The following is a 14165-nucleotide window of genomic DNA, read 5'->3' as shown; positions in this document are numbered from 1 at the left end:
TAAAGTGCTTGCCTAGTGAGGTCCTGGGTTCAATTTTCAGTCACACATGCACACCAAATAACCTGCAGCTGCTTTCGCTTACTTCAATACATGTGTTAGAGCACCCTGCTTTGTTTATATGTGGGGTATCTACTTCCTGAAACTTAAAAGAACTTCTAAATATTTTCACCAAAGTTCTCTAAAACTGGCTATAATTTGTACTTGCTGATTTGTTAGGAGCTTGTTTTTTCTTTCTTTTTGGGATGTTTCAAGAGAAGGTCTTGTGTAGCCTAGGCTAGCCTTAAATTTATTTGAACTCACTATATAGCTCAAGTTGGCTTTAAACTTCTGATCCTCTTGCCTCCAACTCCTAACTGCCAGGGCTACAGGGGTGCATCACCACCATGCCAGGGTTACAGGGGTGCATCACCACCATGCCAGGGTTACAGGGGTGCATCACCACCATGCCAGGGTTACAAGGGTGCATCACCATGCCCAGTGTGTCAGGTTTTATTGTTTAGAAAATTTCCCAGTATTACCTTATGAAATGATATATAAAACTTAAAAACACTGATTTTTTTTTTTTTCAGGATACCTTGAAATCACAAAATTAAATTGTGACAATTTTTTTTTTTTTTTCCGAGACAGGGTTTCTCTATAGCTTTGGAGCCTGTCCTGGACTAGCTCTGTAGACCAGGCTGGCCTCGAACTCACAGAGATCCACCTGGCTCTGCCTCCCGAGTGCTGGGATTACAGGCGTGCACCACCACCGCCCGGCTGACAAATTTTTATATATCAATCTCTTTGACCAGTAAATAATTTTATTGGAGATTAGACACAATCTGTCAGGACTCTCATTTTCCATGAATTCTTTTTTCTCTTTAAAACATTTTTAAATTTTAATATTTGACAGTTTTATGCATATATACAATGCACTGTGAACATATTCACCTTGTATCAGTCTTTTAAATTGCTTATATTTCTAGATTTGATATTGCTTTGATTTGCTGTAGTCTCCTTCCTTTTCAATGGCTCTGATTAGCTTTCCCACAAGTGTTTTTGGGGAAGATTAAAAGTTTAGAAGAAGGGAATGTCCTTTACAAGAAGCTCTCAGCAATCTAGGTCTCTACTGTTTGTGGTCATGCACCATTCTCATTTGGAAAAGCAGTGAAGTCTAGATATCCATATTATACTGTGCTGATAGTGAGCAAGTAGAAGGCTCATATTTTGGAGAATACTGAGATATTAACAGTTCTTGAAATACAGGAAAATCTATTGGTTCTAATGCAAATGTGTTCCCTTCTGAGTTCTCAGCATTTTGAGCTACTTCTGAAAGGTTTGATGTCATCCTAAGGATCAGTTATTTATGTGTTATTGATCAATATTTTCTGAGGATTTTAAGTCTTTTCTTTCTAATTTCTGTTAATATGTATGTGTGTGTGCCTTCTTCTCTGTATGTGCATGCAATGTCCCAAGAGGCCAGAGAAGGGTGTCATATCACCTATAATTGGGGTTACAGGAGTTGTGAGCTGCCCAATGTGAATGCTGTGAACTGAACTTAGGGGTCTAGGTAAGCACTGAGTGTTCTTAGCCACTGAGCCATCTCTCCAGTCCTTTTCTGGGTTTCTGATCTATTCATCACAGACAAATCAGAATGGAGCTGAGAACTATGTGACTCAAATCACAACCCACATAGGAGGGATTTTTTTGTTCTGTGGTTTTGCTGTTGTTTGTGTTTGTTTTGAAACAGGGACAGGTTCTCACTCTGTAGACCAGGCTGGCCTCGAACTCACAGAGATCTTCCTGCCTGTGCCTCTGAGTGCTGGGATTAAATGTATGCATCACCACAGCTGGCCCAACCCATGTGGTTTTAATCATAGAAGTGGCTAATAAATGGTCATCTAAATAGAGCTATGTCTTCCAATATTCACCCACTATACAGCCCTCTGGTGAACTCTCAGAAATAAAAAAGTTGAAAAATAGCTGTTTACAATATTTGTGATTGAAATTTTCGTAGTGTCTTATTTTTATGTGTCTGAATGTTTTGTTTCTGTGTGTGTGTGTGTGTGTGTGTGTGTGTGTGTGTGTGTGCCACATACAGAGTTGGTGCCTACAGAGGCCAGCAGAGAGCACTGTATCCCCTGGAACTTGAGTTACAGGCGATTGTGAGCCACCACATGGATTCTGGGAACTGACCTCGGCTCCTTTGCTAGAGCAGCAAGTGCTCTCTTGTCCCTTAAGCTGTCTCTCCAGCCCTGCCTGAAATTCTCTAGGATCTAGCACACTTAGAGAAACCCCTTATCATAGTGTTTCATAGGGAAACAAACAATATGTAACTGCAGATGGAATAAAATAATATTTAAGGGGGCTGGAGAGATGGTTCAATGGTTAAGAGCACTGGCTGCTTGCTGTTCCAGAGGTCCTGAGTTCAATTCCCAGCAACCACATGGTGTCTCACAACCATCTGTAATGAGATCTGGCACACAGGCAGAACACTATACATAATATACAATAAATAAATCTTTAAAAAATAATATTTAAGAATCAAAACTAGCTGGATGTGGTAGTGCAGGCCTTTAATCCCAGCACTGGAGCCAAAGTCAGAAGGCCAGCCTGGTCTACATAATGAGACTTTGGCTTGAAAAAAAAAAAAAATCTGGACAACTTTGAATTGTTGAAGTTGCCATTAGTTTAGGTTTCAAAGAAAACCATTGACATACGATTCTTTTGGGAATGTCTTAAAACTGAGTATCAATAAGTGAAATCCTTATCTACTAGAACAGAAAGTCAGCAGGCCTTGAATAAAATAGGTTAATTAAAGCAAAATAATATAAAGACTTTTTAAATTTATTTATTTATTTTATGTATATGAGTGCTCTATCTGCATGTACAACTTTATGCCAGAAGAGGGCATCAGATCCCACTATAGATGGTTGTGAGCCACCATGTGGTTGCTGGGAATTGAACTCAGAACCTCTGAAAGATCAGACAGCGCTCTTAACCACTGAGCCATCTCTCCAGCCCCCAAAATAATATAAATATTTTATTTAGGAAATAAGAGGAAAAAAACTAAATGGACTTCAAACGCCCCCCCCCCAAAAAAAAAGAAAGAAAGAAAAGAAAAGAAGCTAAGACCTCTGGGACGATGGTGAGAATAAAGACAGAAAGAGCAGAAACTGCTTTCCCTTTTAAAAGGCCTTCACCCTATTTAAAATTTAAAATCTATTTACATAGTATAGCTCTCTGATAATTAAAAATATACTGTAAATATTTTAAAATCTTCACATAACACCAGGACACCACTAATCATTCTTTTCCTTAGGTTTTATTTTCTAAATCTCAGAGTAAATCAAACAGTAAAGATAGTTCTTGTTGGATGCTGACTATTCTGAAAAACATGGACTTTTTTTTCTCTTTAGAGTGTGAATGTGGCCCGAAGAATCAACTAAGCAGGGCTCACAGAGACTGAATCAACAATCACGGACCCTGTGTGAGTCTGAGCTAGGTCCTCTGAATGTATTTTATAGCTGTGTAGAATGGTGTTCTTGTGGGACTCTTAACAGTGGGACTGTGTGGTGGTGTCTCTAACCCTTTTGCCTGCTATTGGGATCCTTTTCCCACTCATCCAGCCTTGATATGAGGCTATGTGCTTAGTCTTTTTTTTTTTTTAAAGATTTCTTTATTTATTATGTACACAGAAGAGGGCGCCAGATCTCATTACAGATGGTTGTGAGCCACCATGTGGTTGCTGGGAATTGAACTCAGGACCTCTGGAAGAGCAGTTGGTGCTCTTAACCTCTGAGCCATCTCTCCAGCCCCGCCTAGTCTTATTGTAACTTGTTAAGGCATGTTCAGTTGACATCCCTGGGAGGCTTGACTCATCCTCATGCTCATGTAGCAGGCACTTAACCCACTGAGCCATCTCCCCAGTGCAGACACGAACCTTTCATCGGATGGGTACTTGTAAAAATAAATTACCTTAACAAATATGTTAAAATCTTTTCATACCAACCTGACGGGCTGTATCTGCCCTCCAGCATCATGGGATCTTTCATGTCCTCTGTGGCAGACTTTTCAGTGGAGAGTTCTTCAGTTTTGTCATTTGCAAGTACATCATCTTCATCCAGCATCTGTTGGGAAAATGGTAATTCTTTGTCCTCTGGGAGATTCTGGAAGCTCCAAGGGTTATCAAAGAACCTCTTCAGATACTGCATAGAATCAGAATCATCGGTCTTCTCCAAAGCTCTGTCCTTACTTATTTGATCTTCTGTTTCCATGGCTGTTATCATTTTCCTTTCTTGTTCCTTTGCGGCGTCAAAGTCATTTGCTAGAGGATGTTTGTGGTTATCTACCTCACCATCTTCACTTTTCCCATCATCTGAAATACTTTTGTCTTCATCAGCATAGGCAAAGCCTAGCATACCAAAGCCCAAGTTAAACCAGCTTGGACTGAGAGTTGAGGTGTCATTAATGACTGCATCTTCTTTGTCCGTCTGTATTTCTCTGCATGGAGCTGGGGCTTCTTCATCAGGTGAAACAGAACTGGGAACATCTTGTAATGGCGGATTGCTTTCTTTGGACAATAACTCAAGTCCTGGATCCTCCTCTCCAAAACCTAAATAACTTGTAAATCCACCACCAAACCAGCCAGTGGCTTGAGGCTTGAGGGTGTTCTCTGACTCAGACACTAGTTCATACTGTTCCTCTGGTCCTGGACTGAATTCTGGTGTCTCTGAGTCAAAGTGGGATTCTGGATCCTGCTCAAGTTCCATTTGGGGTTCAGCATTGTTTAATTTCTCTAGGTCATTCTCCTCATCCACTGTTAATTTTCTACTTTGAAATGAGCTATTTTGTGTGAGTTCAGGGTCTGCTTCAAAAGCCTTCTCTCCAGCTTCTTCTTTCCCCAGTCCAAACGGTCCTTGCGTTTCAGGCATGCTTAGGGATGGCAAGACATGGTCCACATCTGGAGTGTACTCCTGCTCCCCACTGCCCGCACTTCCAGCCTCTTCCCAATCCTTAGACTTGTTAGAAATGCTGAAATCTTCAGGAGCCTCTGATGCTGACATTTGGTCTTCAAGAAAAGGTCCTTCGGAAGCTGCATAAAAGTCAAGTTCTGGCTGAAAACCACTTTCATATATGTTATAGTTTGGGTCTTCATCTTCCTCATATGGGTACATATTTCCATCACCATCTCCATTTAACTCACTATGTTCACTTCCAAATATGTAGCCTTCCCCAAGAAGACAAAGAAAGTCAGACTCCTAAAGGACAAAAAAAAAAAATCATAAATGTCTCTCCCTAAACATTTTAAGATAACAGACTATATAGTCAGGTGTGTTCTTTCATACCTTTAATCCCAGCACTGAGCAGACAAAGAGAGGCAAATCTCAGAGGTCAAGGCTACCTTGGTCTACATAGGGGTTTCCAGGATGGCTGGGGCTACACAAAGAAACCCTATCTTGGAAAAACAAGACAAAACCAAACCAAAACAAAAATTATAAAGAGCACTTGTTGCTCTACAGAGAACCTGAGCTCAGTTTCCAGCTCCTGCATCAGGTGGCTCACTCACTGCCTATAACACCAGTTCCAGGGGATCAAGACCCTCTTCTTGCCTCCCTGGGCATCTGTTCACAAGTGGCATATACTCACAAAGACAACTAAATAAAAACAAATGGGCTGGGCGGTGATGGCACACGCCTGTAATCCCAGCACTCGGGTGGCAGAGGCAGGTAGATCTCTGTGAGTTTGAAACTAGCCTGATCTACAGAGCTAGTCCAGGACAGGCTCCAAAGCTACAGAGAAACCCTGTCTTGAAAAACAAAACAAAACAAAAAGTAAAAACAAATGTTCTATTAAAAGACTATTTCAAAAATAAAGTAAACGGATGACTATGATTTTCCCAAAAATATACAACTAGCTTAATCCCAGAGCAAAGCCTAAAATTAGGTCTCTGACCCTCAAATATATGTGTCACAACTGACTTCTAAGGATTAATGATATTAACTTAAATGAAAACTCTTAGAGTATGGTTTATTTGTTATCAAATAGTTGAAAAGCATAGATTATTAATGCTTTTAGTATATTCCACAAATAAGTTCTGGCACTTCCTAAGAGTGTGCTAAGTGAATGCACACATTTGTGCAGTGATTTCAGGGCCTGGGCTTATACCTTAATGCGTTCCCCCAAAAGTATATATAGGAAACTTAATGCAACAGTCTTAGGAGATGGACCCTCATGGTAAGTGATTAGGTCATGAGGGCAGTTTGAATGTCATGGGAGTGGGTACGTCATCCCAGAAGTGATTCTTCTCTCTCTTTTTTTTTTTTTTTTTTTTTTGGTTTTTCGAGACAGGGTTTCTCTGTGTAGCTTTGGAGCCTATCCTGGACTAGCTCTGCAGACCAGGCTGGCCTTGAACTCACAGAGATCCACCTGCCTCTGCCTCCCGATTGCTGGGATTACAGGCGTGCGCCACCACCGCCCGGCCCAGGAGTGATTCTTTACCAAAGGATGGCTCACCCCCCTGCTCTGTCATGACTTCTCTCACTCTTTCCTTCCACCACAGTCATATAACAAAAATGCCCTCAAAGGGTGTCAGCAGCTTGATAGTGCTTAGATGTCGTAGCTTGAATGAGAATGGCCCCCACGGGCTCATAGATTTGAATTGTTCAGTGAGTGAAGGTGCCTAGCACCAAGCCTAACAACCTGATTGTCAAACCCACCTAGTACCAGGACAGAATCAACTCTAGCAAGTTGACCTCTGACCTCCACACATAGGCTGTAGCACAAGGACACACCACACACACACACACACACACACACACACACCTGACATGTGTATTTGAGGACATGTCTACCATGATGTTCATGTGGCAGTGGAAGGACAAATTTGTAGTTGTTTGTCTCCTTTCCAAGGTCACATGGGTTCCAGGGATCAACTCAGGTTGTCAGGCTTTGTGGCAAGCTCCTTCGCCAACTGAGTCATCTCACTGGCTCCCATTTTTTTTTTTAATTGCAAACTAATTACAGCATTCCCCGATCTATACGGAGTAATAATCAGCTCACCAAAAATGCATATAATATCCTATTATAATAAACTCATCGAATTTTGTGAGTTTACACAAATCTATTGTTGTTGCCAATCACTGGAATCTAGGGAAATATTCCAAAAGTTTCCTGAGAGGCACCAATGTTTTAAATCGGGACCTACAGGATGAGAAGAAACTAGCTAGGTGGAAACAGTGCCGGGTGTTCTAACCAGAGAAAGAGTCCCTTCTAGTCCCTGGGCTAAGTAAGAGTTGGCACACTCTAAGAACAATCCCAAAGTCAGTCTGTCCAGGGTATGTGTGGCTTATGGGGGAAGAACGGCACCAGACAGTCTTATTTCACGATGGCCTTACTCGGGGTAAAGCCTGGAATCTGAATTAAATTGGCAAGTCAAATTCATATATTAAAATATCACTTTCTGATTCCTTTTCATTTTTTAATTGCATATTTTTAGAGTGTGTTGTGTCTCTGGAGGATTATATATATAATTATTATATAAATTAAAAATTATATATAATTTATTTTATTTTATATGCATTGGTGTGAGGGTGTCAGATCCCCTGTAACAGACAAATGTGAGCTGCCATGTGGGTGCTGAGAACTAAACCTGGTCCTCTGTAAGAACAGCAAGTGCTCGTAACCCTGAGCCTTCTCTCCAGCCCCATGATTCCTTTTCTTATTACCAAGCTTAACATTAGGGTGGCGGAGGCACACGCCTTTAATCCCAGCACTTGGGAGACAGAGGCAGGCGGATCTCTGTGAGTTCGAGGCCAGCCTAGTCTATAGAGCGAGATCCAGGACAGGAACCAAAACTACATGGAGAAACCCTCTCTCGAAAAACAAAAAAACAAAAAGGAAAAAAAAAAAAAAGCTCACTGGCACTGGCTGCTCTTCCAGAAGACCCAAGTCCGGTTCTCAGTACCCGCATGGCTACTCACAACTGTCTGTAACTCCAGTTCCAGGGGATCTGAAGCCTCCTTCTGGCCTCTGCCGGCACCAGGCATGCATGTAGTACACAGACATACATGAAGACAAACACTCATACACATCATCTACACATGGTAGAAGAAATAACCTTTGGACCTAGTAGGACAATATTATCAGCGACTGTAGCTCAAGAATAGAAACTGTGTGCTGTTCTGTGTCTTTTTGTTGTTGTTGTTGTTGTTTTTGTTTGTTTTTTTTGAGACAGGGTTTCTCTGTGTAGCTTCGGAGCCTGTCCTGGAACTCACTCTGTAGCCCAGGCTGGCCTCGCACACAGAGATCTGCCTGGCTCTGGGATTAAAGGCGTGCGCCACCACCGCCCGGCTCTCTGTGTCCTTTTTTACGCTCATCTAGTCTTCAGTCTGTTGCAGGTTGCTACGCTATGCTCACAGTCCCTGTTTTTCAGTGATAGACTCAGGCATCCAGTACTACAGCCATAGTAAGTGGCTGCGTCAGGCCGTAAGCGCACACTCTCCAGAATTCACTCTTTCAACCTCTGTACCCTATTGCCTGTCAGTTGCTCAGAAAGCCACATCTTTAGCTGTCCTCAGTCCTGTTTTATCTAATCGTATTCACATACCCAAACCATACCAAGAACAAGTTCTTAATAATTATTGTTTACAGACACTAAATGAGGTACACAACCAATGAACATTTATTTCAAGGAAACCATTTTTTGCCAAGAACTTTTTTTTTTTTTTTTGAGCTGAGGATCAAACTCAGGCAAGCGCTCTACCACTGAGCTAAATCCCCAACCCAAGAACTTTTTTTTTTTAATTCAATTGATAGCTGAGAATGAGTTTACTCACTTTAGTTGGCATTTCAACTTCTTCAGATATGAACACCTCTTCAATTTGGACTGTGTCTCTGGGAAAAAATCCAAAGTCCTTTCCCTTCTACCAAAACAAAGGACAAAGGTTATAGAGGAAAAGTGATTGAAGCAGTAATAACTTTGGAGCCTCATTCTGCCCTGTGACCTCGGCTTTTAGCTACATTAAATCACAAAACATTAATTGGCTAAGAAATGCTATCTAAAACTCAGGAGTGGGGACTGGGGATATAATAAAGTGGTAGAGTGCTTACTTAGCATGCACAGGGCCCTGGCATCAAGCCCCAGTGCCAGACAAACAAGAACAACAAAAAGAACATGAGCGATGCCTCATTGTTCTGTAATTTGACGGAATAATATTAACTTAAGGTCATAATGACCTGCACTGTAAAATGCCCTTGTCGAAAACTTCAGTATGAGAACTGGATTATATACTCCTATTATTCTCATTTCCCTTCTCTCTGTTTTCTTTTTTCAAGATTTATATATTTTTCTGTGTGTGTATGGGTGTTTTGCTTGTAGTGTCTGTGGGGACCAGAAAAGGCCATCAGATTCCCTAAAACTGGAATTATAAACAGTTGTGTGTTGCCATGTGGGTGCTGGGGATTGAACCCAGGTCTCTGGAAGTATAGCAATTAGCAACCACCGGCCATTGTTCCAGCCCAACCCCTCCCTTATTTCCTAAAGACCCTCTTTGTTCAGGTTCTGCAGATTTACAGTTTTATGTCTGAGATATCAAAAAGTAACAATTCAGGTGACAGCTATGGAAGAATCCGGAAAATGTGACAAACTTGGAGTTTTCAAGGTGTCACATTCAAGAAAGGGATGTAAACTCCAGAAGCCGCAGATGGATTGGTTGGCGTAATTAAGGTCTGTGTGTCCCCAAGGGAGGATGCAGTTCATTTTGGCTCCTCTGGGCTAGCCTGGTAAGAGATTTTCTTGACCCAGTTCAAGCACATGTAGGATGTCCCAAGAGTAAGTCACCACTCAACCACTCACTCACAACCTTTTTTTTTTTTTTTTTTTGCAAAACAGGGTTTCTCTGTGTAACAGCTCTAGCTGTCCTGAAACTCACTCTGCATACAAAGCTGGCCTCAACTCACAGAGAGCCACCAACTTTACTTCGCAAGTACTGGGATTAAAGGGTGTGCTACCACCACCCAGCCCTCACAGCCCTTCTTATGTCTGTTAAAGTTTTACAGATATTTTGTGTCTTTCGATCTAACACCACCACAAATATGATTCTTCTAGCTGTTCAGTTAGTCTTCATTTACAATACTTAGTAATAGTAATCTGTATTACATAGTAATAATAATCTGTGTATTACAATACATAGACTATTTGGAAATGGTCTGTAAGTCCACACTATCAGTCTTTAAATGGTTATAAGCACAGACTATTCATCTCTATTTCATCTAGCAAAAGGACAGAAAAGCAATTAAACTAAACATGCAATATACCAAACTAAAAGCAGCTGGGACTTCACCCAGAGTTTTAGCCATTAAATACCATTTTGTGTAGAATTATTATTTTCATGCTTAGTAAACAAACAAAGATTGCTTTCTTTGCCTCTTATGGCTTATACGAAGTCATTTTCTTATACCCGAATCAGATTTCTGCGATGCATTCAAAACACAAACTGGCATTTTAAAGCCATTCTAAGCAGTAAGGAGTCCTGGGAGTTACTGAGCAGAAAGCACATCTGGCCAGTGGCAAAGGTTTGGTTACGAATCTCCAGGTGTGAAGAGGACGGTTTCAGATACAGTCTGTGCCTCCAGGGTATGGTATTGTACACCAGCAACATCAACACACTCAGGAGGATATGGCGTTCAGGCTCACCCTCGTCTATATTGGGAGTTTATGGATGGCGTGGGCTACATGAAACTCTGTCTCATTCAGACAGTGAGCATGAGAGACTATATTAGGGAAGAACCTGATACATACACAATATGGAAACTACGTGGGACTCTATCAGATTGGTCATGTCTATTGAGCTTGGAAATAAACTCATCTACCACAGCATGCTGTTATTATAAAACATAATACACAAATCTTTTCAACCGGAAACATTAATTATCATTCTCAGAGATAGTTTAGGCTGCTTTTAGTTTGGCCATATAAAAGGATCTCACAGTTATTATTTTATATTCTATGAAAAAATTATATACCTTTCTTCCCTAGAGTACCAACCTCTCTGCTGACCTCTCCAGCACACTTCAGCTCTCTCTCTGTTCAGACAGACATGCTTTGAAACCTGATGAACTGACTTCTCAGTCTTTCTCACACTTGGTCACTGACAGCACAGAGAGGTTGCTGTTATATAGGTCAGTACTCCTAAAGGCTTTCTAAATAAATATAAACTCGAAGCTTAAAACTCTGTATGTTATGTAAAAATAATTTCAAGGCACTCCTTTAGTCCTTCATCTCAAGCTGTCTACTCAAAAACTTCTTTTAGAGCCATCAATAAATGTCATTTTTTTTTTTTTTTTGAAGCCTGGCTGATCTGGAACTTGCTATGTAGAACAGGCTGGCCTTATATCAAGTGCTTGGATTAAAAGCATGCATGTGATCATTTTTGTTTGTTTTCTTAAATATGACAAGGGTTTTAATAGTTATACAGAGATCAGAGGTCCTTTAAAGACTCACAGCGAGTATCCTTGGCCATTTATTCTGCGTTCAGTTCTTAAAACTAGATACTTACGCTTCCGGCCCACAAATCTTCTCTCTCTCCTGCCAGTTTAACATAAACAGATATCTCTTCGCCCGTAGTGAAGTTTAGGTACCGACAGTCAGGTCCTGTGTGATCTCTCAGGGCTAAGACTCTACTGATTAAAGCTGCAGAGACACATAAAGAAAAGCACACACTTTAAGATGGTGTGGCTCCTCATTTACTTTTTTTTTTTTTTTTTGGTTTTTCGAGACAAGGTTTCTCTGTGTAGCTTTGCGCCTTTCCTGGTACTCGCTTGGTAGCCTAGGCTGGCCTCGAACTCATAGAGATCCACCTGCCTCTACCTGCTGGGATTAAAGGTGTGTGCCACCACCACCTGGCCTCATTTACTTTTTACGGACAAGGTCTTGCTATGTATACTGCACTGGCCTCAAACTTAAAATCCGCTTCAGCTTCTCCCAGGTGCTAAGACTATAGATATACACCACCATAATTGACACCTCCATCCATTTTGTCTTCCTTCAATCCATCCTTTAAGTTTTGAAATGATAGCTGGGCTTGATAGTTCACACTTGTAATCCCACCACTCAAGAAGCCGAGGCAGGAGGACTTCAAGAGTTTGGGCTATGGGCTGGAGAGATGGCTCAGCAGTTAAGAGCACTGACTGCTCTTCCAAAGGTCCTGAATTCAATTCCCAGCAACCACATAGTGGCTCACAACCATTTGTAATGAGATCTGGTGCCCTCTTCTGGTCTGCAAGTACACACACAGGCAGAAAAACTGTGTACATAATGAATAAATAAATCTTTAAAAAAAGATGTTCTGACCTCAAGAGTTTGGGCTATGTCTTAGTTAGAGTTTCTATTGCTGTGAAGAGACACCAACTCTTATAAAGAAGATAATCTTAGTCCATTATCATCATGGCAGGGAGCATGGCAGCATGCAGGCAGACATGGTGCTGGCTACATCTTGATCAGAAAGTGAACAGAGACAATGGGCGTGGCGTGGCTTGAGCATGAATGAGACCTCAATGCCCACCTCCACAGTGACACACTTCCTCCAACAAGGCCACGCCTACTCCAACAAAGCCACACCTCCTAATAGTGCCACTCCCTATGAGCTTATTGAGGTCAATTACATTCAAACTACCTCAGGCTCTTTCTATAATGATAACAACAATAATAATAAAGTTTGAAATGCTAATTTACTGATATTGGTTATGATCTCAAAAGCCAAAATAAACTCTTCACTACACACAGATTCAAGCCCAGATTTTTTGGCACAGTACTGGAGATTATTCACAAGCTGATCCCACTTATCTATTTTTTAATTTAAATCACGTATGTGCCCATGTAGAGGCCAGCGTACAACTTTTGGGAGTCAGTTCTCTCTTTGTGTTCTGTGGACCCTGGTTGTCAAACTCAGATTGTCAGGCTTGGCAGCAAATGCCTTCACCCACTGAGTCATCTTACAGGCTCGCCTCATTGTGTCTCATTCTTAAAGGTTTTATTGTATTTTACCTGTTTGAGTGTTTTGCTTCCATATGTGTATATGGACCGTATGTGTGCCTGGTGCTCACAAAGGCCAGAAAGGGAACTAGATCTACTGGAATTGGATCTATAGGTGGTTGTGAGCCGCCCACCATGTGGGTGCTGAGAACTGAATCCAGATCCTCTGTAAGAACAGTGAGCACTCTTAACTACAGATCCGTCTCTGAAGCCCTTGCCCTTTCCTATGTTAAGCAATCTCTTCTATTCCTTTGCACAGATTCAGGGCTACACTCCAGCTTGCAAATATGTTGTTCTCAGAGTAAGTCACCGCTGTTCTCTGGTGTGTAGGACACTCCTTTCTTCCTGGTATCTTTACATGTCAATGCATCATATTTTCATTCTCCTAAATCCTCAACACATATCTACAAGCTCATTTCATTCTAACAAATGAGCCTTTAGCTAAGGGTTAGGGGACTGATCATATAGCGCTGGTTGGCTAGATCTGCCCTGATATTTTTTTCACTGCAACATCACCTTCCTTATCCTAAGCTTCTAGCTTCCCTCAGTTCCAAAAAAAAAAAAAAAGAAAGAAAAAAAAGAAAAATCCTTCTCTCTTTTTGCTGTAGAACAATCCTGTCTATGCTATGAATATGTATTACTCTCATTGGTTAATAAAAGCTCACAGGCAGGTAGCTGGGCAGGAAGTTAGGCAGGAAAACCAAACTGAGAATGATGGGAAGAAGGAGGGTGGAGTCAAGAGACACCAGCCAGCCACCCAGGAAGCAAGATATGCAAGACATCCTAGAGGACAAGTAAAGCCATGAGTCACATGGCAATACATAGATTAATAGAAATGGGTTAACTTAAATGTAAGAGTTAGCTAGTAACAAGCCTGAACTTTCAGCCGAGCATTTGTAATTAATATAAACCTCTAAGGGATCAAGAGGTTGGGATATGGGATGCTGATTACATCTTTTATATATATATAAGAGGGCACCAGATCTCATTACAGATGATTGAGAGCCTCTATGTGGTTGCTGGGGATTGAACTCAGGACCTCTAGAAGAACAGCCAGTGCTCTTAACGGCCATCTCTCCAGCCCTGATTACATCTTCTTACTTAACTCATATCTTCCTTCCTCTCTGAGTCTGAACTCCTGCATTACCTGTTA

At 41.3% G+C, this 14165-nt stretch overlaps 1 protein-coding gene across 5 annotated transcripts in view; it reads right to left on the bottom strand.

The window, feature by feature from the left end:
- Mia2 (MIA SH3 domain ER export factor 2) overlaps positions 1–14165 on the bottom strand; it is a 92881-nt gene that overhangs the window by 73733 nt on the left and 4983 nt on the right. For all 5 annotated transcript variants that reach the window (XM_036205903.1, XM_036205904.1, XM_036205899.1 and 2 more), the window contains exons 3-5: positions 11538–11671; positions 8817–8903; positions 3992–5240 (exon numbers count right to left, since the gene is read on the bottom strand). In XM_036205903.1, the coding sequence (XP_036061796.1) occupies positions 3992–5240; positions 8817–8903; positions 11538–11671 (1470 nt within the window). The remainder of the gene's footprint in view (positions 1–3991; positions 5241–8816; positions 8904–11537; positions 11672–14165) is intronic.

This window comes from Onychomys torridus, chromosome 14 (assembly GCF_903995425.1).
Source record: "Onychomys torridus chromosome 14, mOncTor1.1, whole genome shotgun sequence".
Lineage (NCBI taxonomy): Eukaryota > Metazoa > Chordata > Mammalia > Rodentia > Cricetidae > Onychomys > Onychomys torridus.
The sequence above is the reverse complement of the archived record's forward strand: the minus strand, read 5'-3'. Positions and strand labels throughout refer to the sequence as shown.